At 48.9% G+C, this 27,160-nt stretch overlaps 3 protein-coding genes and 1 long non-coding RNA gene across 10 annotated transcripts; 1 reads left to right on the top strand and 3 right to left on the bottom strand.

The window, feature by feature from the left end:
* Positions 1–1,000: 1,000 nt before the first annotated feature.
* On the bottom strand, positions 1,001–15,253 carry LOC118508471 (sodium/hydrogen exchanger 9B2). Of its 5 annotated transcripts, XM_036048281.1 has the most exons (8): positions 15,085–15,250; positions 14,702–14,923; positions 5,037–5,385; positions 4,027–4,500; positions 2,279–2,454; positions 2,095–2,201; positions 1,687–1,992; positions 1,001–1,621 (listed from the first exon to the last, which is right to left on the bottom strand). In XM_036048281.1, exons 3-8 carry the CDS (start codon positions 5,246–5,248, stop codon positions 1,322–1,324), a joined length of 1,575 nt encoding a protein of 524 aa, XP_035904174.1. In that variant the 5' UTR covers positions 5,249–5,385; positions 14,702–14,923; positions 15,085–15,250; the 3' UTR covers positions 1,001–1,321. The 5 variants fall into 5 exon arrangements, with proteins under 5 accessions (XP_035904174.1, XP_035904173.1, XP_035904175.1 ...); XM_036048280.1 differs by lacking the exon at positions 14,702–14,923 and having other exon boundaries at positions 15,085–15,253; XM_036048282.1 differs by lacking the exon at positions 14,702–14,923 and having other exon boundaries at positions 5,041–5,385; positions 15,085–15,251.
* Positions 15,254–15,871: 618 nt separating this feature from the next.
* LOC118508469 lies at positions 15,872–21,440 on the top strand. 3 transcript variants are annotated; one of them, XM_036048277.1, is made up of 4 exons: positions 15,872–16,467; positions 19,089–19,775; positions 19,857–20,106; positions 20,408–21,440. In XM_036048277.1, the coding sequence occupies exons 2-4, from the start codon at positions 19,356–19,358 to the stop codon at positions 21,166–21,168; spliced, it is 1,431 nt and encodes a 476-aa protein (XP_035904170.1). In that variant the 5' UTR covers positions 15,872–16,467; positions 19,089–19,355; the 3' UTR covers positions 21,169–21,440. The 3 variants fall into 3 exon arrangements, with proteins under 3 accessions (XP_035904170.1, XP_035904168.1, XP_035904169.1); XM_036048275.1 differs by lacking the exon at positions 15,872–16,467 and adding an exon at positions 16,832–17,005; XM_036048276.1 differs by lacking the exon at positions 15,872–16,467 and adding an exon at positions 16,832–17,078.
* LOC118508470 lies at positions 16,335–16,687 on the bottom strand. Its single transcript, XR_004905795.1, has 2 exons — positions 16,621–16,687; positions 16,335–16,513 (listed from the first exon to the last, which is right to left on the bottom strand). It is a non-coding gene; the product is annotated as an uncharacterized LOC118508470 (long non-coding RNA).
* A 434-nt stretch (positions 21,441–21,874) lies between the features above and the next one.
* On the bottom strand, positions 21,875–25,682 carry LOC118508468. The gene is made up of 6 exons (XM_036048274.1): positions 24,816–25,682; positions 23,712–23,780; positions 22,961–23,646; positions 22,652–22,890; positions 22,424–22,592; positions 21,875–22,324 (listed from the first exon to the last, which is right to left on the bottom strand). Exons 1-6 carry the CDS (start codon positions 25,041–25,043, stop codon positions 22,042–22,044), a joined length of 1,674 nt encoding a protein of 557 aa, XP_035904167.1. The 5' UTR covers positions 25,044–25,682; the 3' UTR covers positions 21,875–22,041.
* Positions 25,683–27,160: the final 1,478 nt, after the last annotated feature.

Here is a 27,160-nt window from a genome sequence, read left to right as displayed (position 1 = left end):
AGAAAATCTGTAGGAAAAATAATATTGCGATATGATTGCACTAGATTGGTATTACAATTCCAATAGATTGAGCTTAGAAAACGCTTCAATCTTATTCAAACAAAATTTCCTTCAGCACAGCGACATACAAAACTTGTGTTGAATTGTATGCTTTGCTGTTGCTTTCTTTCCCTTCTTGCTCACTGGCACACACAGCAAGTATCCACCAAGCACCATTACCAGTTTGACGAATTGTTATTTGTCCATACACTTTCTTCTACCCAATCTCAAGTAACCAAAGAGGCAAGGAAATATGAAACCAAACACGGAACCATTTAACGATTTGCCATGTTTCGAAAAGTTTGCAAACGCTCTAAGAAACTCTCTTCTTTCTTTCGCTACAGTCTACCATTGCTGCCGCCAGTGACAGCACCGGGCTGGATGGATCGAGCGTCCCAACAGTTCAACAATTTTATAACCGTCGGCGAAAAACCCGACGAAATGTGAGTGTCGGCGTCGTCGTCCGTTGGTTGGACGCATTCTTAAAGCAAGCCGATTGAACACGGCTGTCCCGCGGGGTTAGAACGAAGCACGGGAGTTGAAAAAAGTGTTGGCCACACCAGGCACGAGAGAAAAAAACATCCCAAGCAAACGAGAACAACGAGCAACGAGCGCGGCAAGCGGGAACCTTTTCAGTGGAGGAAACTTTTGCAGCGAAACTTTTTCGCCAAAGAAGTCCATAACGACGCCGGCGCAAGCCGATTGTGGTAAGTTAAGCTTCTGATTTGCCGGCCGCAGGCCACCCGGCTATGATCCGCGCGAGTGCAACCGTAGCCGGGTGACGGTTGGCAAAAAACTTGCCACCGCTAAGCGGTTCCGTTCCGATTCTTAAAACTTGCCGCGACGCGTTCGCCACTCACAAGTCGCAGCGAAAATTTTCACATTGATTTATAGTTTTATAGTTTGCAGCAGGGCAAAAATTCAAATCATTTCCGCTGCGGTAAGAAATTATGCATTCCACTTTGAGAGGGGGAGCGTTTTTATTGGCGGCTCTACAGATGAAGCCCCGGGGAAGCGCACATTCTCATCATAGTTGCTATGCCACACCCTACGCTACGGGGTTTTCTTTTATTAAAATATTAATTTTCCAACTCTTTTACCACTGTTGGTGCGAACTAAATCTAATTTAAGTTGAATTTAAGTAGTATGTTGCGTATGGGTAAACACCGCACAACTCTTAACACCCGTTTCTGATACTATTTTAAGTCACTTTCACCTCAAACTAATCAATTTCGAGTAAGTATTGCACGCCCTTAAGTTACTAGGAGTTTTTAGTCGAAAATCAGCTATACTGATCCGTCCGTTCGTCTGTCGATCGCTTCAACCAGCGCGGTGCCAGCTTGATCATTAGCAACGCTCCGAGTGGCGCAGTGAAGATAATGGCTAGCACCGTAACGATTAGCACTGTTTGTGCCCGCGCATATTCCTCGGTGGCATTCAGACTGCGGGCAAGATCCAGTGCGGCCGGTCCCAAGGCAGCTTGCACGGTGGCTTTGGGAAAGCCAGATAGGGTGACGTACGCCTTCTCCTTCCAGTTAAGTTCGCTGCCCATCGTGGAAAGGTAGGAGAAAATCAACCGTAGCTGTAAGATAATAAACATATGCTTAATTTGGCGCGATTTGTGAATGATGCGCCATTCCTATTTACCAGAACTGCCACCAGCAGCGTAACGGCACCGTACAGGACAGTCTCACCGGCCAGCACCGAAAAGTTAACCTCCTTACCGATCAACGAAAAGGACACCGGCTTCAGGAACTTCCACAAAAGGTCCAGATACATGCTCACCTCGTTGCGCTCGGTCGGGGGCCGTTTGCGCCATCCCGTCCCCGCAACAAACGCCGTCACGATGCAGCCGAGCGCACCGGCCGAAGGGTAACCCACCTTTTTGCTTCCCACCACCGACAGCGTACCGGCAAGTGCTGCCATCGAAAACCGCAACCCGTTGGTGTACTTCTGCGTGTGGTGAAATTGGGTGCGATTGGGTGTGAGTGTGAGGTGTAATTAAAATGTCCTTACGTCAGGCGACGCGTCGTGACAGGACCGCTGACTGCTTACCGCGTGATAAGAGGGCACGTACAGCAGCGCAACACCGCACAGACCCCCGTAGACGAGCCCGATGACGATACCGATCGGTCCCTGCAGGATCTGGCTGGTGAGATCGCCTGGCGAAAAGAGTGAAAGAGTGCGCACGGTTAGCATTCGGGGGGGGGGAGGGAACCACTGTCGGTGAACCGCTTACCGGTGGAAAATATCACCCCGAGTATGACGCCGAACAGGAAAATTGCCAGCACATCATTACAGCTTGTCATGGCGATGATTAATGTGTGAATTCCTTTATTCAGCCCGAGCCGTTCTTCCTTCAGCCGCAGCAGCACGGTCACGACGACGTTCGGCGAGATGGCAGTTTCGACCAGGCTGCAGCAGGAAAGCGAACAATTGGGTTGGAAGGGAACGATTTTAAATTTCTGCACCTTTTTCATGCACAACCGCCACCATTTCGTTTTTGCATGCTACATTTTCATACGCTTCCCTGCTATGCGCCTGAAGCACACTCTCTCATCTCGCCCCGGGGAGAGCATCTGTAACCCGAGCCCCACGCAACAACTGAACTACTCGGAGCAGGTCATAGTAAATTGCACTAACCTTACAGTGGGATGGGCGGGAGGTTGCTTTCACTAGTGTAAACCCATTAAAAAACACGACGGTGATTCGCTGGCCGAAGATGGTTGTTGGCCCACGCGCCCTTCACCGGAACGTGGTAGAGCACTCTATCGAAGGGCTCACCGAATGGAAGGGATTTATTCCGCCACTCAAACTCGCTCGCTCCGCAAACCGAAGAAAAAGTGACGAAAAGACAATCCTTCGAGCGGGGCCGCGTGCTTGGAAGAAAGCGTGGAAAAACTGCAAGGCTGCATCCCGTGGATGCTGCAAATGACGGCTTGCCATTCGAGCCCGGTCGGGAGTTTCATGCTTCCGCTTTCTGGAATGTGGAATTGATTTTCATCAACCACGCGGACGCCCGCACACATCCACACACACATTCACCCACCCACTGCAACCGGGCGATGGGTTTGGCGATGATCCAGGAGGATCCCGAAGCCGAAGGAAGCAATTGCAGCAATCCATTTAGGGTTCGCTTCTCGCAATGGCGTAATAATGAACCGTAACCATAGGTTTGTTTTTTTTTTTCGTTCGTTCGTTCACTTCCGCGTTAAAGATTTTCTCTCTTTTGCCTGCTGCCTTTTCCCTGGCCCCTCCCGTTCCTCTTCCTTCTGTTCTGTTTTCCCATCCGTTTAGTCCATTTTACCCTTCAAAAACGCGTTATGTTCTTGAGTGATTTTCTTTTTTCCTTCTCCGATTTTTTTTTTGCTCTTTGTTGCTTTGGTATGTTGTAATGCATTACATTCACCACGGCCTTCCACGGGAGCTTGGGAAAAGGTGGTGGAAAGCGTTTCACGAATCTCTTTAGCGCACCGCAACGGCGAACCATTTCCACGGGTTAGCAGCACCATTCTTTTCTTGCTATCGCTACCCTAACCGGGGACCACAGTTTGTCCCCGGGTCCTATTCGCATCTCCCGCGATTCCCCTTCCCGGTAGGTGAGCCTTCCTTCGATGATGCCCGGGTCGCTTCCGGCGGAATGGATGAAATGGAACAACACAAAACCTTGGCGTGACGGAATCTGAGCGGGACCGGGCCACACAACAGAGTGGCCGCACACTTTCGAAGAAGGACCATTGTGGGAAGTTCTTTTATGTGGCTTTTAGTGCATTGCAACTTCCATTAGCCGGTGGCGTTGTACTACTCTCCCCCTTTGCTTCCTTCTGTCCCCCAACAACACCCGCCGAAGCGTCCGCAGGGGCACGTTTAAAACCAAATTAAAGGATTTAATTCCCTCCACCCACGTGCACGCTGACACGTTTGCCATAACAGGCAAAACAACAACAGCGGTGTGAATCCCTTTTCCAACGGGTACCGGCAACTTACCCCAGCAAAACACCCCAAAGCCATGGCAGAGCGAGAAGGTAATGCGAAAGCACTGCGACGGCCGCAACCTCCGCCACCGTCGGTACCAGCGTGAGCTGCATGATGAAGCGAAACAGGCTGCGTAGCGCGGCATAGTCCAGTCCCAGCCCGGCCAGCAGCATGATGTTGACGAGCGCCATCTCGCGCAGAAACACCTCGACCCGCTCGTACCCGGCAAAGTCGGCCCATCCGACGTTGGCGTACAGGACGCCCCAAAAGAGCATCCCGAGCATGTCCGGCAGTCCGGTGAGCGAGACCAGTATGCCGCAGGCTTGAGCACCCACGAACAGGAAGACGAGCCGCATCAGGCCGCCGGCAGGATGGGACAGTTCGGGCGGCAGGATGGCGTACGCGACGGCCCATAGGAACGCAAACACGATCAGCAGTGCGAGCGGTTGCGACGTGACCGGCCAGTTACGCTCCAACGATGGACACCTGGGAGAAAGAAAGCAAAACCGGATGCGTGAGTGGGCAGAAACGGCACACGCTCGATTTCATCCAAACAATTTCCGTACGCTGGCGGGAACAGTTGCTCCCAAGATTAGGCATACGTTGCCGGTTCTTTGTTCTATTTAAATGTCTTAACTTGAGCTGTTGTTAGATTCACTGTTTATCACAATTCTTGTACGGGGAAAGAAAAGGGAAGCGGGCGGTAAATCTGTACTTGGTTTGCTGGACGTAAACAATTAGCAACGATCATTGCCAGTTTGAATCGACATCCCAAACATTCATGCATGTTGCTCTAGCACAGTTCAAAATACACATTTGATGAAGGTGTTTCATGCCACTAATTGGCATTGGAAACGGACGGTAGAATCTCCTAGCAAAGCTAGCCTAGCTCGCCCCGTTTACGTCAGCTCTAATACTATCATGTGTCCGAAGTTCTTTCTTCGTCTCACTGACATTCACCTGCCAGCGTAGCGCTACAAATAGACAAGATCGTTTATCATAACAAAATCATCATGATATACTTGCGAGCTATCATTGCCATCGTCGTCGCCGCCGAACGGTCGGCGGGACTGGCCGGGCGCCGGTACTGCTGAGGTGCACCATTTTCTCCACCACCATCGCCGACCGCTGCTCGCACCGGACAATGCCATTCGCTGTCGCCGACGCTGGTCAGCGGGAGGGCACCGTCGTTGTTCGTCGGGTGCATGATGAGCTGCTGTTTGCTTAACGCCATGGCCAAGTCAATCGACGGAATCGCTACCGATGATGGACCACTTTCGTTCGTTCGTGCTCCCACCAAGCTCGGGCCACCGTCCTTGGGCGGTGCGTTCGAATCTTCCACGGTGCCTTCCTCCACGGATGTGATGTAAACTGTTGTGCAGTAAGATGAAAGATGCAATAAGCGATTAGAGCGGTGGTCATTCGGCACGTGCACGGATTTGGTCTAAAGCGGGCATTCAACCAGCGCTACACATTACATTTCCCCTCCATTGTGTCAATGATACAGGCCGAATTGCACCAAACACAACACCACTTCACTCACTGGCCAGCCTGCAGACGACTGACTACCCCGAAACGGAATGCTTGCCGAGCTTCTAATCATCACTGCCAGACGACGCTTGGGTACAAGCGCGCGTGTCGTGACCGTCCCAACCGCCTGGTTGACGTTATCAATTATGACTGATTAATTGTGAGCCGATAGACAGCTCTATCGGTCGCAGCTTTCGGCGTTGGCCTGACAGCATCTTGCTCGAACCTGATTCGTACTTACTTCTCGGTGGCGTCAGCGGATGCGGCATCGAATAATCTTCGAGCAGGCGCTTCACACAAACTCGCGTGCACGTTGCGTCAACCGATCCAGTTTAGGGCACAATCGTTCGAAAACAAGCTGTATCCGGGCACGCATAATCCTCCGAAACTTAGCCGAGAACGGCCTTCTACAGTGAGAAACGGTCGCCCGATGGAAGATCTCCTTTTATACTACCTACTCCCATCGAGCTCCAAGCGGCTCCAGTTACGGAAACATTTAATTACTTTTATCTTTTTTATCTCCTGTTTACCCTACAATGCGTTACACCGGCAATAGGTGTTCAAAACTTCGGACCCTCTCCGGACCGGTTACAAATGCCGGAAAAAATGCCCCGGCATAGGTGTGCTGCCCGTATGGTAGCAGCATTTCAGATATCGTCTCTTTTACAACGTTTGGCTATGTCGTCGGTAAACATTTGGACTATCTTGCCAGAAGAGCGTAGGCAGAAACGCTTTCTTAACTACAGCCCAGCTGTACGGTGCGAATTGCTAAATGATGAATGTAAAGCTTCCCTTCCTGTTCGACTGCTCCCCCGGTGAATTAGGCAATGTTTGACTGAAAAAGGGATGAAACTGTCCGAGCTCCGTAAAGCACTGCCTGCGTCCCAATCTGGTTCGATCGGATAAATGGATGTTCGGAGAGCTGATTTACCCAAATGCATGAGAACTGTTACCGAAGAAAGTGATACCCCGCCTCGGATCAATAAGCGAAGGACGAGGAACTGTTCGCTGCAGTGCAGGAACTGTATCATTCGGTCACTGTACACTGCGCACCCAATTACACAAATGCAGGGGGTAATTTGGCTGGCAACTTCTAGCTCAACTCAACTCACCCGTCCCCTTCGTTGGAGTTGCATATTTATACACCTGACCATGGGAACAGTGAAGTACCGAGGCTGATGAATGTACCACCCCCACCCCGACCCCGATCTTTGGAAGGGAATTATTGCCGGTCTTGCTGGTCCGCATGCAAGAATCGTAGCCTAATCGTCTTATAGAATTTGGTGATGTTACACATAACAAAACAACATGGCCGAACTTAAAAGCTTCCCTTGGTGCTGGTCCATCCATGGCGGAAGGAGGCATTCGGTGCGAGACGGTGCGCACCAGGACACTTTGGAAGTGCTTTCACTCTTCACCCACACGGTGGTCAACCGGACCCAACCGGGGTGTGTGGTTTCGAAAGACAGACCTGTACAGGGGGGGGGGGGGTGAACCGGTAACCCAGGACAAGTTTTACCTGGAACCACAGCGGCAGCTTTGCCCCAAAAGGACGAATGAATACATGCATGAACTGAGCCAAAACGGATGAAAAACGGCTTTGAAAATAATGAAGGAATGAAAGAGAGATCGGTTCCCACGTCCTGGAATTCAGGCTTTACCGACGGCCCTCTAGCCTTACCATTCCCTTCCCCGTTTTCGTTGCAGTTCACCGCCGGGCCAGTGTGCATTCTATGCAAACGTGATACAGGAACAAACCTAGGGCAACCCGGAAATTTGCGCTTCTTCCGGTAGACCGTGTGTGTGTCTGTGTGTGTGTTTCTGTGCCTGTCGATCCTCAGTGACGATGATGGTGATGCCGATGATAATGGTGGCACGGTGGACTGGTGGTTCGTTCACTCGTTAGAAGTATAGGGTGCGGTTGGACAAACTGGAGATAGTTTTACCGTAGAGTTTGTGTTTTTGGAATATTTTTGGTACTTTTATTCCTGTCTGCTGTTCGTTCCTGCCCGTACTGCCGTCTGCCAGTTGTTTCTGCTGCATCAATTGCCAGCTTTTGCATTTCCGTTTTCGTTACGCTACCGCCATCGTACCTTCCGTGCGCTTCCGGTTCGGCAGTTCGGTTTGAATGATGCATAAAATTGCACTACAGAAACTTGCCTCCACATTTGCCGCTCCGGACGTGTGTACAATTTCAACACAAAATATGAGAAACTTTGATCCGGTTCTTATTAAGTTTGTATGAATGGAAATACTTATGTTCGGCCGAAACCCGTTCCGATCCCTTTCACCGGTCCGGAAATCAGTCCGCAGGCATGAATCGATAGAGATGGCACACATACACACACACATTCACCGTTCCAGGTTTGCGTTTTTGGGAGGGATTTTGGAAAAGTTTACCGTTTTTCTTCCGCCGCACCTTCACGCAGCCCCCGCCGAGAAATTCGGAGCTAAAGGGGCTCCACAAACCGTTCATCATCGTACAGCGCTGTGGATGCACGGCATAAAGCAACAACTCGATCCTTCGATCGGACCACACTCTCGCTACATGATGTCCGGAAAGCTCGGGCCACTGGGAGAGCGATTGGCCGAAGGTGGAAAGCGGACGGTTTTATCATATTTATGACGGGAAATTCATACAGTCAATTTGATGCTCGAGAAGAATTTCGAGTGTGTTTCATGCGATTACGACGATTATCTGTACCCCGGACATCCCTTGTGCCGGCACCACCGCACCACCACTCACTCGCTCCCTGCCGAGCAGCCATCGAATTTGTCGGATTGATTGGATTTCAATTATGGTGCTTCCTTCGTTCGTCCGGTAAGCCACCCGAGAGCGTCTTCTACATTCCGGGTTATTCCTTCCGTCGACGTCTCAAGAAGTAATGGACGAGTTCTTGTTTTGATAATATTATCCGATGCTCTCGGAATCACTCATTCACGCCCGAGTGCTAGATTCCACATGCATCGTAACTTCACCATCCGATGGAAGCGGACGCAAAACTTTTACAATTTGCACCGAAACTTTCGTTTTTCTCCCTGTCCATCGCTTCACCGTTACACCGATGCATCGGTGTTGGCAAAGTAACTCCTTCCTCTCTCGAGCCCTTGTTCGTTCGGCGATGGACGCATGGACAAAACTCAAAACATCGAACATCAACGGTGGTTCGGAAGATACATACATAATTATTTAATGTGTCTGTAGTGCAAATGTTGTTGGGATGCAAGCCATCTTCACAAAAACTGTGTTACGGTATAATGCATTACTCACAAGAAACCAGCATATCTCGGAAGCAGAAACGAATTTTCACATTACATATAATGCACCGTACCGGATTTTGACCACCATTAACGAAGTTCTTCACTCGGTTGCGCCGTTCAAAGCTTCTCCCCTCGGGTGGAATGTATGTAACACGACCGGTGTAACGGTGCGAAGAGCGAAAGCTAATGAATTGAAGGTGTGGCACCATGTACTGTGGGAGAGCATCTTCACTTCACAGAGAACCTGCCACAGAATGTAGCGAAGCACGGACACGGGCGGTCAACCATTAAGCGGAAGGCAACGAAATGTAGGCAACTGCACTACGATGCGAACTTCCTCCGACAACTGCTTCCCCCCCGGGCTCTATTCTTCAAACACCACAAAACCTAAGCGCCTCCGAGAGAAGATTGCACTTTCAACAGTTCTCTAACGGGCACACAAAAAAAGAAAGCAGTATCGCTTCTACTACGGTACGGTCGCCACCCCGGCTAGGGGAAAACGTTCCGAAAGGGATGTAGAACATTCCTTAAAATTAATTTTAATTATCACAACGAGTGTCGTCGTTTTGGCGAAACATTTTTATGCTTTTCCGACCAAGCGACGGCCGCACCAGCGTGCCATTTCACCTTTACGCTTTTACGGTTGGCCCGAGCTACACGATCTTCGACAATGGTACGCGGCAGGCTAGCAATCGGTTTGCCGGCACTAGAATGGGGTACGATTCCATCGCCAGCGAATGGCGAGTAGTGGCCAAAGCCAGTAGCGACACATCGTTTCGGGGCTGCTGGGCGCTATCGCCGAGGGGACGCTGCTCCGGCTGCTGCTCGGCAATGGCCAAGACATGCCAAGCAACTGACGCTCGTGAACCGGCAGGCCCGGTAACGTATCGCCCAATGGAAGACGGTGTCACATTAAAAGTGATAAATTTACACCGAAAACTTCATGTGCCACCGCGGAAAGGCACAAAGGGGGACGCCACAGTGAACATGAGCGAGCGCAGTGAAAGCGCGAGCGACAAAGTTTTCCCTTTAAATTTGCCAAATTTTCTCCATTACCTTCATTTCGGGTTGTAGTTTGCCACTGGTTCGTTGCCGGGCCGCGCCAGAAGCTATAAATTACGTTGCCCGTACGTGCATGTCATGCCAGCGGGTCGCCAGTTACCCGGTGTAGGCAATTGAGCTGGCGCGGTATTAATTACCGGCTAGTGAAAGGATGTCTGGCAATTCTTTCGCTGCCACTTGACCTACCATCTTATCGATCAGGCCATCCAACCAGCCAGCCACCGGGACGAGTGATACTTTCGAGTGACGCTTCTTTACTCGCTGCTTCTGCAATCGGTAGCGCAATTGAATGCACACACACAAAAAAGCAAGAAGGTGCTAATGGAAACACACTCCACAAGTAACACCCTTTTTTGCTTATTCTCGTCCCTCAATGCTTAAGTGTCCTTCGTTTACCTCCTCTTATCTCGACCCTACAGTAATAAAAATTTATAACGTTAATTTCACATCCTAGTACGTCATTTTCTCAGTGATCGTGACACATGTAGAGGGACACACGTATTCAGCTCACCAGTGAAAAGCTCCAAAAAGCACATAAATTGGATTACGAGCAGGGCGGACGGTTACTATTAGCGGAAGGATGGCCAATGTGTGTAGCTCTCGCTCGAGAGCTGTGTCCGTCCGTCTCGTGCCTTCGTATGGACGGGGCCGTAACGCAAAAACGTCACACGCTTCGCACGATGGGATAGGCATCGTTTAGAAAGTTCGTTTCACTGCACCAATTTCAGGCATGATTTCATCTCCTTTTTTCGTACCATTGCGAGAGAGAAAGAGCGGCGAAAGCGGAAAGTTTCCGGAAAAGGGTACTAAAAATCAACACTACATACATCATAAACGGGTTAATAGACCCTTTTACGCCCGGGATTGCGTGAAACAACCCTCTATCAATCGATCAATGAAAGGGAAGCATGAAGCCCGAAATTGACTGCACTTCGGTGCTTGGTTGGGCCGCTAGTATACTAACAATAAAGAAAAAAACAGCGAACCAACACCACCAACCATACTGGTGCTCGTACCTAGAACCGGTGCTCGTCCAAGTTTAACGTCGAAATCGTAAAATGGAACGGAAATTATGTTTTTACCCCGAGTCGCTCCGGGGTATGTGTCGCCCCCGGCCCGGCGTGGCGGCATGTAGAAAATAAATAATGCACTCCGGAGTGCGCGTCCGGTTTGGGAAACGCGACACATTCACCACCAACCGAAAAAAAATAGCCTGGATGCTCATCCGTACTTCTAATAGGTCAGCGTAAAGTCCATGGTGACTGGCTGCCGCTTGGTAATTCACTCGCCAGTTGCCAATTTTACCGGTGCGCTTTGCTTCTTCGGACGGTCAATATTCATTTTTCAATTCCCTATCGCCTTGATGTGCTTTTCCTCGGTGCCATCACTCGTCTAATGGGCTTCTCGGTTTAATTAAAAACTGCCACGCTACTCCCGCCAGCAGCATCAAGTCCGCGGAGCCGGCTGACGAATACGGATCGTTTCCGTCCACCGTTTCGGTACTTCTGGCCGGGTCGTCGCCCATTTCGAGCTGAAACCCATTTCAAGTGGTCATTTTTCTGCCTTCCGAACAAAATTATGACAAACCACAGATTAAAATAGATCGACGGTGACATCGAGAGAGAGAGAGAAGAAAGGGCACTCCATCCAAAACTTGGAGGATCACCAACAGCCGCCCAAAAGTACTGCCGGTCAGTTTTACGCCACGCGATAAACGATGAGATATCATTTACGGGTATCATCTATCACTGGAACGGGCGCGGGACAGGGCTCTGCCTTTTCGGTCTCCGCTCTGCCCTGACAGCCAGCCGCCGAGCATAGGCGACACCAATAAACTTTCCTTAAAATTCCCCCGAGATGATCCGTTTTGAGCGAAACGTTCCCTCGAGCACAACGTCTTCCACTGTTCGGGGATGGTTCTGCGCAATCGGTGAACACATTCATCAGTGCGGTGTCCACATTCATCCGTGCACCAGGCCGTTCCGGGTCCAGGGTTTCTTCGCCCGCCTAACATTCGGGCATGCCATGGCGCGCACTGCTTTACCGCTGGGGCCGGAGGGGGGGGGTTTTGGGGTCTGACAACAGATCCGACCTGCCAGATAAAAATAACCAACATTAACTTTTTATCCACCTACCGCTTCGGAAAGACAGTCGTCGGGATACGGATTTCCCAGTATTCCACAAACTTTGACTGACAATCGAAAGGAAACGGGACGGGACGGTAAATGGCGCTCGCAACCTTTCCGTGTGTCCGTCCGTTCGGTCTCCAACCAACCAACATGCACTGATAACTTTGAATTCATCTGACATCTTAATGTCCCCGTTGGCCTTTTCACCGGGACAGCATCTTCGCTTTACCCACTCGACCAGTCGACCGCGCTAACTCACGCCCAACCTACCCGTTGCACCGTGGCCGACGAATTTCCTATTTCCGGACGCCGGTTTCTTTAATTACCGCAAAAGATGACAATCATTATTAATTAAGTGAGGGAATAAAAGTAAAATATAATCCAACGAACGTGTTCCTGCTCCGTCGGCGGGGCGCGCGCGCACCCACACACGCATGCAGGGCAGACACATGATTGAACTTGACGGTCTGCGGATGGTAGGACAGTCCTATTTTCCCACATCCTTTCACTTTTTCCTAATAGCCACGCTGGAAAAGCGAAGGACTCCGGCAGCCATAATCTTAACGCCGGGACACAGTTCATAGGGCGAAGAAAAGGCGCAACGACAAAGAAAAAGGGTCAAACCACATCGGCATAGGGCACGTTGACCGCCACGATAATCCGACCGACCGATCGAGCGCACCTCAAACCGACCGAAGGATACATTTAATGGCCAAACACAGGAAAGAAGCGATTAGGAGTTACGATTTATGCACTCCCGGTAAAAAAAAAAAGGTGAGTCTGCCTGCCAACGTCGCGTATGATACAATTGGTCATTAGGTTTTACATGCGGCAGCGCTCATTTCTTCTAATGATGTTACGAACATTTTGTTAAATCCTTTCTGATCTACACAGCCGATAGACCGAGCGCTTTTGGGTGCGATCGTAACATTTTTCAGGCGGTGGCTTTTCTTTTAAGTATACATTTCTTACACTCTTCCGTTTGGACGATAATTTAAATGTCTATGGATAGCGCCTTCGTTTAATATGTTTAACATAAATGGACAAATGCAATCTTTCGGGTTGATCGTTATTAGCTAGAACAGGAAATTTTTGCTATAAAGTCACTCGCTAAACTCGCTTCAACGGTGGTCACGATGCCGGCAGTCTTTGTGCGTGTGTGTGTGACATGCAGTTCCCTTGACACCGACCATAAATCGGATGTCACTGGGTGTCCCGCACAACCCACGGTGTGCCAACATTAGTGTCAGACTTCACGCATCAGCTTCTCGGTAATCCAGGATTCCATTTCAGCTTCCTTTCTGCCTAAATTTGCTTTCGCAGTAAAAAGTGTTCGAGCACGAGCGAACGACTGGGCGGCGGCGGCAAAAAGATATCCCCCAACGGATAAAATGAGGACACCTTTGGCGAGTGTCTTAAATTTCGCCATTTTTCACCTGCCACCAAATCCATGCCGAAAAGCGACAACGAACGGCGGTGGTAACGCTAAACCTAAATTTATGGCCCCCGGTCTCAGCGTGTCACAGGCGCGCGCGAAATGCTAAGTTCGTGTCAGATGCTTACAAAAGCATAATAGTAGTAGTAAGATCTCACGAGCCGGTTTCCACTTCCCTGCGCCCGATACGGTGCTCTTATATCGATAAGTGTTCCAGGATACGGGGGGGAGGGTGGGTGGCTTGCACCAGCTGCAACTTTTGCTGCACGGTTGCGTACTTTGACAGTGATACACCGTCAACTCCCGCGTACCGCTAGTTGCAGCGCGCTTCCCACAAGCGCCAAATCTCCCTCCGTCTAATAAAACGGTGGAATGTAAAATCCTTCTGTTTACTGTTGTGCTTCCTGACGGTACAGCGAGCGCATGTCAGTGCCAACAGAGCGCCGATAGCACAGCTGGCATTCGCAAAAATGCATTCATACTCGAAACCGTAAATTTATCACCTCCACTGCTGATGCTCCTCCGCCAACCGCTTGCAATAATTTCTCGGTTTTATGCGCTACTCGGGTGGGAAACGCCAACCTAACATACCAGACACCGTTCCTTATCCTGAGTCCCGTCAAGGATACTCAAGACGCCTGGACGGACGCATCAGGTTTCAGGGCCAATGTTTTGATCAACCTCGTTATCCGCGTCCCATACCTTGCAATCGTGTCTTCCCGGTGCGGTAAAATGCATTCTGTTTGATGAATCTTTTATTCGCGTGGGATCCATTCAACTGGCCAGAGCTTACGGTTGTAGGTTACAATTATGTGATTATCGTTTGTTATCTTTATCCGAGGTGCAATGTGGTGTTGTCGCTTAAACCCTCCTGCTCGAAAAACCAGTTATCTTGTTGAGTCAATAAAAAAACAGCTTAATGAGCCCGTTACGTGGCGGTTGGATGAAAAGCAGATGAGTGTTGTCTTTTACCCTCTCCTAGCTGCGGGTAGCACACAACGCATCCGTTTCAGCATGTGTGTTCTTTTGTGTGACCGTATGCTATAGCTTGATCGTTAAACAGTGCTTGGGTAATGCAATGGGGAGCCGGAGTTCTTACTGTTTTTATTAGGTCACTACAATCGATAGCGAATGATTGGCCTAAATCGATTGCAATAGGAACAATTAGCTTTAATTATGCAAAATCTATAAACAAGTGTATCCTATCATTCGTTTTGTAATTATTTTTGGTAGTGAACTAAACCACATGATAGTTCTCTAATCTCGTTACCTAGTGCGTTTGAACTATTATGATCATGCGATCGTAGGCATGATAATCACATGAGGAAATTGAACTTTGTAAGTCGGGCTGCATAACCGAATACAATTACGATTGTAATGGTATTCGAACTGCCATTTTCCCGAAACTTGTTCCATCGAAACCGATCTTCCTTCCACAGATGGATTAATACCATCGCGAATATCAACAAGATCAGTTGACGGTCAGATCAACCTAAAAGGATATGAATACAATCAAGTCGAAGCGTAGATAATAACATAAAAATAGAATTGATGTGAGCAATTATCGGACAATCATTTATTGAACAAACCGTCCAAACTTGGAATCAAATTAGCGATGCGATTATCCATCAGTTCTGTTTGTTTTGTACATACCCTCTTTACATCCACACAAGCTTTCTTTAAAGGGTTTTGGTTGTTGAATTAAATTACTAATCAGTTCATATTTTTGCAGTAACTTAAAGCAATAGCTCTTCTAAAACACGTGTAATTTTAATGTTTCGCACCTCTGACTGCATTCGTCTGATTTGTTTTGATTCTTAATTAAACAAAATAAACATAAGGGCCGACTGTCAAACGCATTTTCTCCACCGAACACTAGAGGGCGCTCTTCAATCCAATTGCTCACAATGGGATGTCTTCATGCGTGAACGGTGAACGTTATCTACTACATATTTCTTTTGAATTTAAAAAAAAGTAGTTTTTTCGGTTTTTTTTTGCTTTGGCTAGCTGTGACATCGAAATATGAGACTCACGTAATTATAAAAGTAAAGTCATAAGCTGTTTTTTTTTAAGAAGCAACAAATATATCGAAGAAGTAAGTGGGCATTTTAACATTATTGCGCTATAGTAGAACAGTAAAGTGATTTCTTGGCAAAATATCACAATAAAAGACATTCTGATGCTGATTTTTTTTTCTAGCGATTATTTTGGTTCTTTGAAACCTTATTTAACAATTGGTTATCTTAAATCTTTGTAATAACCACATCAAAAGTCAGTCCCTTAGTACCTAAATCATCTAACCGCCGAGCCGAAAACTGCCAACCATACTGTTTAGTGGCGATAGTGTACTTGCAACGGTACTTCACCTTTATTTGCACTTAAGTTTGGATCCGATGCAATATGTTACAAGCGTGCAAGATAAACGTTTGGCAATAAATCAATTAATGTGACTGATCCACTCGATTCTCCATGCAATGGTCGGTCATTTGCTAACTTATTAGGAAGTGAACCGAGTATCTGTTTGTGTTCCTCCTTCAAGTTTTACAACAGAAAAGCTTTGAGCTCTATTTTTAAAGGTTAATAAAGCTAGCTTGCAGTACGTTTCAAAATAGCCATACTTTTGCACTGCAGTGCCGAGGCGAAGTAGGAAATTGAGCACCATTCTAGCAAAACAAGATTCGCGGAACCGTGGATAGATAAAGCGACAGAAACCAAAGCAAACTAATTGACTTGAAAATTATTCTCGCCACAGTTCGCTAGTTCCAAATCGGACCATTCATTGGTTTAAAAGTTGAAAGCTCCAACGGTACTGATCACCAAAACACAACTAACGTGTCCACCGAACAGTTCATCAAACAAACGTAGCAGACACGTCCAGCACTTAATTTTTCCTAACACTGTTGGGCCGCTCACTTATCCTCGTTTTCCCGCGCTTAGCAGCCTCATCGCTCACGTCTGATAACAGTCGGTCAAACCCATGCCGTCACCTCGCGGTGTCTCTTCCAAAAGCTCTACGCAAACCGTTCCCGGTTCTTGGTACGTTACTAATCGTTGCACAGGAATCCCCTTCATAAACTGCCATCTGGAATGCGAGCGCAGGGGAAGTGGTGAAAATATCGAAAATGTTACTAAAGCCGATTACGTATGAGCGTCAAACCGGTTTTGGGGCGCCGGCCCGATTCCACCCACTTTGGCTACATTACGGACGGCCGTTTTTCGCTGGTTGCTGTGGGGAGTTCCGCATCGCGACGTTGACTCCAACGGATCCATTCGGATTGATCATCGCGCAAGTGGCAACAGCGTGTGGTGTGAAGCGTGTGCCACAGCTACGCATCTCTCTCTCTCTCTCTCAGTCACCGTTTGGTGCAAGTGGCTCACCCCCGTCCCGTCTGCTTAGTTGGTGCACGATCGTGGAACACTCCGGACGGGTGCCGATCAGTCAACGCAGTCGGTCAGTTGGTCGCTAAAGTTCGTCACCTGTTGGTGTGTTTTTGTATCGTACAAACAAACTTTACGTGAGAAGCTTTCATTAGCTAACACATCCAAAATCTAGGTGTCGGTGCATGTGTTGCAGGTGTGTTTAGTGAGGATTTTGATAAATCACTTAAGATCTCATATGTTCGTGTAACGTGCAACATCCGTGCAAGGTTTGTGGTTGCGATCATGGCGTAGTGTAGAGGCAGAGTTACTCGGTAGTGTTGCATCATCGGTATCGGGGCGTGCATCCACTTTCTCTCCATGCCCTATGACATAAAACCGACTGCTCGAGATTTCGCGCTCCGCTGACCACGTGGGAATCCGTGGTACTGATGCTGCTGCTAAATCAATCCCATCCCGTTGCCGTTCCATCCCATCGCTCTGTTTCTCCGTACCACCCGGCATTCAACGGAAGATGAATTAATGAATCCCAGCGAAATGCAGCGTGCATGTCGGTCGGACGGGATGGATGGATCGGCCAGATCTGGCTTTCGAACGGCGCGCCCCAAAATCCTAACGGAGAAGGAGAGCCGGCCGATACAGTTGGTTTGCCACCTGGTAACCCAGCGTACAAATGATACAATGCGCCGTGCCATCGGCGTAATGAGCACTTGTAACGCTACTAATGGGTGGTTAGATAATTATTTTTCACCCAGTTCTTTACGTTTTTCTGTGCGCTCGCGGCGCTGTTCTCCGAAAACATCATAACTCTTGTTGCTGGCTAACGCGTCACTCCCCCTGTGGTACGTGTTGGGGAAAGACGTGGCGTACGTACTGGCGGATGATCGGTACGGGCCCGGTCAGTAGTTGTAATGCGATTTTTGCACGACTTACAAAACGCCAGCAAACCTCACTGCAATAGCCACAATCATAAATCTAATTGGAGTAGGCATCCTGCTCTTTGGCGCAGAAATATTTGATACGATTTGACCATATACACACACACACACACACCTTGCCCGTGCGGTCGTGTGTGTATTTTAATTACTGACGTCAAATGTCGGGAAATGCTGGATCATTGCAGATCTTCATGCGTTCATTAAAAGCGTGCATACCTGGTGGGAGTGTCGAGCCCTCGGCCTTCGAGTGGGGGACCGTTTGCTGCATTATCTATTGCGCCAGTGAGCCATGCCCTCCAGTGTCCTCTGAGTTCAAGTTCACGCAAGTGTCATTCTTTTTGCTTTCTTCCACCGCCGAACAACCGCCGAGGTCTTGTGGAAGTTGGTGGAGTGGAGTTTGTTTATTATGTGTGCTTTTTGTAGTTGCTTTAAAGTGCTGTTTCTTTTTTTTTGTTTCAGCAACACACTTCAACCGGAGGCCCTTCTGGGGCTGCCATGTTAGTTCATTTGGTTTTCATTTTTCGCCCGGTTTTGTTTACACTCGTTCCGGTGTCTGAAATGACCTTGGGACCCATAGCATTGAAGCTTGTATTGGCAGTGTAGCAATCAGTTAAGGGGAAGTGTGTTCCTCCCTGCACTGCTAAACACTGTCAACAGCATTCTAAAGGAAACACTAACAGTCTTTCAAAATTGATGCACTAAATTCACCAAATCATATAAATGGAAATAAGTGAGTAACTTTCGCGACTTTAGCCCTTTTGCCGGCTAGTTATCTGAAAATTGCGAGATGGCATTTTTTTAATAGCCATTTTTATTAACTACATAAAAACTTAAGAAGAAAAGGTCAAATGTCCAGTAAATTAAGATGCTCCGTTAAATGAAGAACATATGTAATTTAATTTAAAATATTTGAATAATTCATCAGATACTAGAAACTGTAGATAGAGCTCCAAGTAATCTTGTGATCGGTAAAAAGCGATTATAAATATGCTCCCAAGTTCCGCTGCGATACGCTGCCTTCCACTTGCACACCTGCCCGACCCACGATGATGCAATTAAGTTTTGGCCTGGAATGGTAAATGTGTCCCCATTTCCAGCCGACAGAAATCCGACAGCACACTCCACGCCCCCCTTCTACGTGACAACATTCTAGCTCTGGCTTTTCCGCGTCTGCTCCGCGCGAACTGCATAAATCATGCATCGTATCGTTCACCGGCAGCGAGCAACGGATTTTCCTTCACTTTATTTACGCTCATTACACGCCAAACTTTCATTCACTTTTCCCATCGTTGGCTCCCTTAGCTTATTGTTCGCTCTCCTCGCGTTCCCTTCCCATTGCAGAGTTCCGTTTTGCGCTGAATTGTACTGCCAGAGCTAGAGACAAACAACGGCACTACGGCACACTTTCCTTGGCCACCAAACCAGCGCACCGTCACGTCAGACGCCGGCACGAAGTAGAAAGCAAACAAAGCGCCCGGCCGGGCGTACGTTTTCGGTGCTCGGGAAAACCAGAAATCTTAAAACGATTGGACGCACCGGCACTAATTGGACGAATATATAGGTCGATGTCGGTGGCATCTGCCTGTGCACCGTGAGAACTTATCAAACATGTCCACCGATCGAACGGTAAGCGAGCGGGCGGACGATGGGCTGCAACTGTCGGCACGGATAGCCAAACCACCACCGCCCCTGCCAACGATCCCGGAGGCGCAACAGGTTGGCGGTCCGCGTGACAATCGTGACCAGCTGCGACAGTGCTTCATACCGGCCGACGAGACCGGTTGTCTCGGGTTGCATCTTAGCCGTACCCCGTGGGATCCGTACCCGTGGGTAAGCGGGGTGGTCGAGGGGTCCTGTGCGGATGTGGCCGGCGTGCGGATCGGCGACTGTGTGCTCGAAGCGAACGGCGAGGATCTGCTCGGGCTGAAGGTGATCGATATCGCCAAGCGCGTTCGGGCTAGAAAAATCTCCCGCACTAATCCGGCCGGCGTAAGGCTGTTGCTGTGGAATTCGGGCTTTGAGAAAAATGTAGGTGTGAGCGACGGGTGGTTTATTCACAGCACACCTGAGCAGTTCTTGTGTTTATCTATTTTTCTCCCTACTTGGCAGAACCTGAATCCACAGTCACTGGCGCGATTCGCCAACTGTCTGCAGGGCATTGCCGGACTGCTCGAGTGTCCGATCTGTTTGGAGATCATCCGACCTCCTTCGTGGCAATGTCACCACGGGCATCTGATCTGTTCGGGCTGTCGCTCGAGGACGACCAAGTGTCCGATCTGTCGCGAAGTTCTGGGCCGTGGTCGATGTATCGTGGCGGACAAGCTGTTTCACTATCTGGTGCAGACCCTGGGCCGTGAAGGTGAGATAATGTGGAATCAGTTCGGAAGGGAGTCATAATTTAAATAGGAAAATGTGTAACTATTCGTTAAATTATAATAACTTGTCACAATTTTTCCGATTACTGGGAATCTGTTGTGCATTTTTCTCTCCATCATTAATAACTGTTATTTTTCGTTAATTGCGAAACGACACCTCCAGCAACTAAGTACAAACATGTACATTTTGCAGTTCGTCACGAGGCTCAGAAACTATTGTTTGCTCTGTGTAATGACCTTGTATATTATACTAATCAATTGTTCAATCTTTCTGCAAAAACACAGCGGACCAGCAGCAACACCCGGCACTGGACCCGAAATCACAGGACCGGCAGCAACATCCGCGCCCGACAAACATCTCCGGACGGCTTCCGCTGGAACGCCGTGAGTACCAGCAGCGTCCATCACAGCAGCACCGACCACAACCGACGCCACAGCTCACGCACAAGCACGCATTCAAATTGAAAGCAAACATCGTCCCTAATGGCACGCCGGCATCATTACTAGCGTCCCCGGTGACGACACCGGCGCCCAGCACACCGGCCACGCTTCACTGCCCTTCCGGTCAGCCGTGCGCGAGGATGAAAAATCAACATGACATCCTGATCCATCTACAGAAAGCGCACCAAACCAGCGTCGTGCAGTACTACTGCACGGCCGACGATGCAGTGGACGTCACGCTGGCCGATGGCGGGAGCTCGCTGGCCTGCGTGGTCCTGCTACCGAGCGCATCGTTCAAGGGCAATCACATGTTCTTTGTGGCCAAGTTTCGCAGTCTGGAGGAACCGAACGATACGCTCTGCTGGCTGTGGCACCTGGGCACGGAGCTCGAGAGCGGACAGTTTCGGGTGCAGCTGTTTCCCATCGCCGCGGATGATCGGCAATCGATAAAGGCTGGCTGCTGCTGGCTGGGACGTCCGGTTCCGCTCGAGTGGGGCTGTCAGGAGATACTCCGAAGCCGGCAATATACGCGAATAAAGCAGGAAGCTTGTCGGATGCGCGTTTGCGTCCGAGTGCACGATGCCACCGATCCCACCGGGACATAAAGCAATGCGGCCGACCGATCCTCCAGGGAACACACTTTTGCGCTGAAAAGACTGACCATTGGTTTAGCGAATGGAGCCGAATGGAAACATCGGTTGACGACAGTGGAACAAGATCGTTACCATCCTGTTGGACGTTTTAGGGCCGATGGAGACTTGTGAGCCGAAGCATTTGTGATCATTACATGACAATGAAAGAGGGGAGAAAAAACTATTAGCAACTAAGAGAAATAAAGAATGTTTTGATGTAGTAGCTTTACACTGCAGAAGGTGAATTATTCGTGCAGAAAGAGTACAAACATGCTGACAATCCTTTCAAGTGTTGTAAGAAGCGTTTTGATATGATTTGTAATTGCTTAAATTGCGTGCTGTCCCTTGTGTAATTAAATTTGATAATTTGATAATGTATGTACACAATAGCTTTCAACGGTAAGGCATTCAAATATGCAGCATTCAAACTGACCTAGATCAATTGCAATGAAATATTTCAACCGTGTTGAAAAGTTTCACGTTTGAAACCATTCGTTACAATCATTGTGTGAAGGCATGGTTGGTGTGGTTGTGATTGGTTCGAAATCTAAAATTGAAGCAAAACACTATGCAAACGTTAAGAAAAACACATTCAACTAATAGAAAGTAGCATCATGATGATACAGTAATAAGTTATTCCCGTCATTAATTCAGGAAATCTTTTGAATGCTGTCACTAATTATCGGATCGATGCAATGCTTCCCCGGAAGTGCACTATAACGAGTGGTTTATTAACAAATATTACATTCTAGCATACTATCAAACACTAATACGCTTACCATATCATATTTCATCCGTCTCAACGATACATAACACACAAACGGGCTCACATCCTCTCGCGCGACCTTAAAGGTCAGCGAGACGTTTGATGGATGCTTTCAGTAAGATTTCCGTATCCGGGCTAAAGGTGGCCCGTATGCACACGCCGGTATAGAACACGCCCGCCTTCGTGTTGACCAGATCGTTCCACGACTTGTCCACCATCGAGTACACCTCCGAGCGGGAGATGAGCTCCTTGCCGAGAATGTGGTCGAACCCTTCCTTGCGAATAATGACCTCCAGTGCATAATTTTTGCTCTGCTCCGAGCTGCCCTCCAGCAAGGCCGACAGAAAAATGTCACCCACGGTGCTGTGAACGAGACAGGACGACGGCATACGATTAGCGTAACAACAAATACATCATCAAGTTAACCAATCGCCAAAACGCACACCAGCAAGCCCATCGTACCTTGTGTCGGAGATTAGTTTTAACCAAAATTTATGTCCATCCAGCAGCAACAGCAGACAGGCATTATCAACCGGTGTTCGCGGTGGGAGAGATATTTCGGCCGAGGCGGTCCCGAACGATATGACCGGCGTACGATGATGCACGGTGACGTGCTCCTGCAGCTCCGGCGCTAAAGCAAAGAGTTGTGTTAGAGGGGAAATCGGGTAACGGTGGAGTTGATGGGCTTACCGGCAATTACATCACTACAGTACTCGCCGCAAGGACAATTGTAGGACAACTGGGCCGGACGTGCCGGAACGGTCAGGTGAATACCATTCTCGGGAATGCTGCTAAGACTTTCCACCGACACATTGCACGACATGGACGACGTTGGTCGACGAATCGTGAGACTGTTGTAGGAAGCGGACAGTTCCGGCGCCAATCGGTTCGCCGAAGGACATCGCAGCACCGATACGGAATTATCGCGCCTAAAAAGAAAAGAGACGGCGATTTTAAAAACGACCATCGAACGGCAGATTCTGAAATGCGTCCGCTTACTTGAATATTTCGCTCGATGACAAGGACAATGACTTCCCTTTCGATGCTTGCAGATCGCCCACCACATCCGGTGGCTGTGCGTGCTGGCCGTGGTGCTTGCTCAGGTTGTCCACCGAGCTGGCCTTGCCCATGATGCGCGCGAGGAACTTGTGCGTGTGCGAGTGTATCGGTCGCCCGGTAGGCACCAGATGGCTGTCACTGCCGTACGGACTTTTCTTCCGGTCGCACGAGGTGGCACGCTTCGGTTGCCGAGTACACCGGGCACCGAACAGACGCTCGCGCAGCTTCCCATCCGTTCCCTCGCGCAGATTAAACGCCTCCGTTATGGATTGGTAGACCTGTTCCGCCAGCAGCGAACGGCCGACAGTGTAACGTTCGCGACAGATGGCACAACGTTCCGCACGCACCCGGCACCGGGAACACACCAGATGTCCGTTCTGGCACTGAAACACGGGCGGTGGGATGGTATCGAAGCAAACGGGGCATTCCAGCGCGGCCACGATCGTCTGCATGCTGGCCGTTAACCGTTCCAGGTTGATTGGCATCGGGCCGCAGCACAGCGATTCTGGATTGCAGGCCGGTTCCATGCCAGTGCTCCACAGCAGCAACGTCACAATGTCCGCCTTGGACCGGACCATACCGGCCACCTCGGCGATACGCATACCAAGGACATCCTCGTTGTTGACCTACGGAAAGGTTACACATCCGTTCGTTAATCCCGAATCATAACCACTCGAACGGTTTGCCTTACCTCCAGCACACAGTCACCAACCTTCAACCCGGTCACTTCGGCCGGTGAGTCTGCATCAACACCACTGACCTAAAGGTGTCACAGAAGATAGAGAGAGGGAGAGAGGGAGATGGATAGAGGCCAGCCGAACATAACATAACCAATCATCAGGGGGAAATAAGTCGGCCGGGAAGGGTTAGCTGTGAGGTAATTGCTGGAGAGCAGTTACTATTTTGCTGCCTGCTGCCGAAAGAAGATCGCCTTGAAACAACGGCCGGCTGGTTGGCGGCACAGCGGAACAACAGCGGACGGATCCGCAGATTGGTGCCAATAGTCTCGCGCACACAAACCAGCATCGCGTCTCGCCGAGAGAAGGTGAAGGCCGTGGAGTGTTCACGAGTCTCCACGAGTTGAATGAATGAGCATCACACACAACAGAATCCGAGGGTCACCGTCGCAAGAGTGCGGAAGCAACAGGAGACGTACACAGCTCGAGAAATTGCTTTAAGCTATTCTAGTGAGTTTGATAGCAAAATATTGCTGTTAAGTGTGTTGGTTCTACATGAAAATTCCACACTAAACGTTAACCCTGCTCCTCAAGCTTAGGATCTGGTGGATATGACTGAGCAGCATGCAAAAGAATCAGAAACTTCAAGGTTACTCTTATTTTTGTTCAAAATTAACCAAACCAAACCAAATTCAATTTAACCTTGCCCGGTGTAACACGTTGGGTTCAGAATAAGATATATTTAGGAAAGATATGCTGTTAACTTCTAGAGTATTTGCCCTGACAATGTGAACGTTTTTTTCTCACAAAATCTTTAATATTCCTGGACATTGTTTGTTGTACTTAATTGCCATCGAAAATAAGAAGCAGATTTTGATCTCATCACCATTATAAAATGTCGGTCACTGTATTGTAAAACAATCACACATTCAGTTATTCAGCACAGCTCGGTGAGACTTTCTCTTCTCGAAATCTTTTCCGACTCATCTTTATCTTATGGGCATTATTCCCTGCCCAAAAACAGGGGGCGAGTGCGAAAATAAATACCCGATCTCTGACTCACTCTCTTGGACACATACGGCACTGCGAATTGAATCGAAGATCGTGGCTAAACCTACCCAAGGATATGGATCCCATTTGCTGCGGGTGAGATGAAACCCGCAGGATCCGTCCGTCTGCTTCGGTATGTGCAATATCCGTACGGAAGGATCGTAATGATCTTCGGTCGATGGAGCGATTGGTTCCGCATCGGTTACCGCTGCTGTTGCTGTAATGGTTGTTGTTGTCACCGTTGTGGTTGGTTTCGGGTGTGATGTTGGTGGAACGACGACTTGTGTTTCCACCATTTTTGTTTTTGTTTCGACGCACGAATAAACTCCAAAAGCCGAAAACACACGTAACTATCAATTCGTTATAAAAAAAAACAGCACACACACACACACAGTAAGTCACTAATTGTGTAAAGCTAACATTTTACCGCGCGCGAATCACCGCGATCACCGACTTTAGCGATCCGATCGAGTAGCTGTTTGGAAGGAAACTGCACGGTTGGAGCGGTTTAGCTTAGGTTCGATCGTCACGCGACGGTGGTTGTGCGGATCCCCTTCTCCACGATGAATCCCCGCGTGGAACAATGTGGTGGCTGTTGTTGTTGTTGTTGTCTCTACTCGAACGGTTCCGATCACGCTCAATACCAACCGGTTTGGTACGATCCGTGTTGTCACCGTCGCCGGGGCTGCAAGAGTAATGGCACCGTACCCGTGGAAGCTGCATCCACCACCACACGACCCTGAATCCATCGTCTAATAGCATATATTGGAGCTGGCGCACTTCCGCTTAAGTGAGACCCAAACCAGGCACACACAAGCACACTCAAGCGTCGGTGTGTGGGTCAGTGTGTGAACGCGAAGCCTTCGCTTTTTTGAAGCCGGTCTCAACGGCAACGGGCGTCGTGACTATAGCTGCAGTCTGCCTCCACAGGTTACACACTTTGCGCCAATTAGTCTGTGGCAGGGTGGATTAAACGCAACCATTCAGCAACTTCGCATGACAGCAACGTGCGCTCTACTTTTGCGTCGCCTGTCCCTCCTGCTTGCTGCTAGTAGTGCTAGCGAGGGCCAGCTGAACTGTTTCCTACGGAAGTGTAGCGATGCGATGTGGAATGCCGTGGCATGTGGGTGGGTGCGAGTTCGTTCGTTACATAAAATTGGAAGGCTGTGGAGAGTGACAAGACACCAATTGCCGGCAGCAGACTGGTGCACGGTTACACATTGCGATGTTTTTTTTTTTGAGAAAGTTTAAGCTGAAAGCGTTGGCTAGTCGTTTGGAGTTCAGCAGGCAGGGCGTACGCTACTGCTAAACTGGCAAAGTAATGGTCGATGTATGGTTAGCATTAAGTCTCATCTGCTTTGAATTATACGGATTACGGAACAGGAAGAAAGTTTTACCATGGGATAGCAGGTCGCCGAAATAACTTTAGACCTAAGGTGACCTGCTGTCGGAATAAGGATGGGGATCTGGTCAGTTACCAGCCAGAGGTCCCCTCTCGCGATGGGCTCAGTGCTTTGATGAATTGCTAAATGATCAGTTCAACGAACAGCTAGAGGCTCCACTAGCAGATGATATCATGCTACTGCCACCTAGCATTGACGAAACACGAATGGCCATCTGTCGGCTCAAGAACAACAAGGCACCAGGCACCGACGGAATAGTAGCCGAACTGATCAAAAACGGTAGTGCAGCACTCGAATAGGAAATTCATCAAATTATTACTGAGGTGTGGAATAGCGAATCGATAAACTTAGATAGATAAACTTGTCCCATTCGTTGAAGAGATAGTCGGAAACTATCAGAGAGGATTCCGAAATGGAAAATTAACGATGCGGCAAATCTTGGAGAAGATGGCGGAGCAGCAGCTCCACTCGTAGCATCTCTTCATTTTAAAGACTCACATGACAGCACAGTAAGGGTAAAAGTGTACGACGCAATGAGCTCGTTTGGAATCCCGGTCAAGCTTACCAGGCTTGTAAGAATGGCAATGGCCAACATCACATGCCAGGTGCAGGTGGCTGATGACATAGACATAATTGCTTTGCGGCTCTCCTATGTAGCAGAAGCTTATCAAAGGATCGAGCGTGCGGCATAGATCGGGTTGGAGATTAACGAGGCGACAACCAAAATGATGACGGCACCAACAGCGGCCCTATTAGCAAACACTAATTTACGCCTGGGTGATGTACAGATAGGTGATCGCACGACTTCGAAGTCGTCCATGATAGACTTCGAGGACAACCTAGGTTAAAGTATCCGCGTTAGAATAAGTCATAGATTAGGGATTTTAAAAGAAGTAAGGTAAACTCCGTTTAGCGAGGAGAATGTAGTATATGAAAGTAGTAAGTAATGTGTGTTAGTATGTTAGTATTAGTGATTAGTGATTAGTGAAGATGTAAGTGGAAGGTCGGCG

This window comes from Anopheles stephensi, chromosome 2 (genome assembly GCF_013141755.1).
Source record: "Anopheles stephensi strain Indian chromosome 2, UCI_ANSTEP_V1.0, whole genome shotgun sequence".
NCBI lineage: Eukaryota > Metazoa > Arthropoda > Insecta > Diptera > Culicidae > Anopheles > Anopheles stephensi.
Note: the sequence above shows the minus strand (reverse complement) of the source record. Positions and strands in the feature narration are given on the sequence as shown.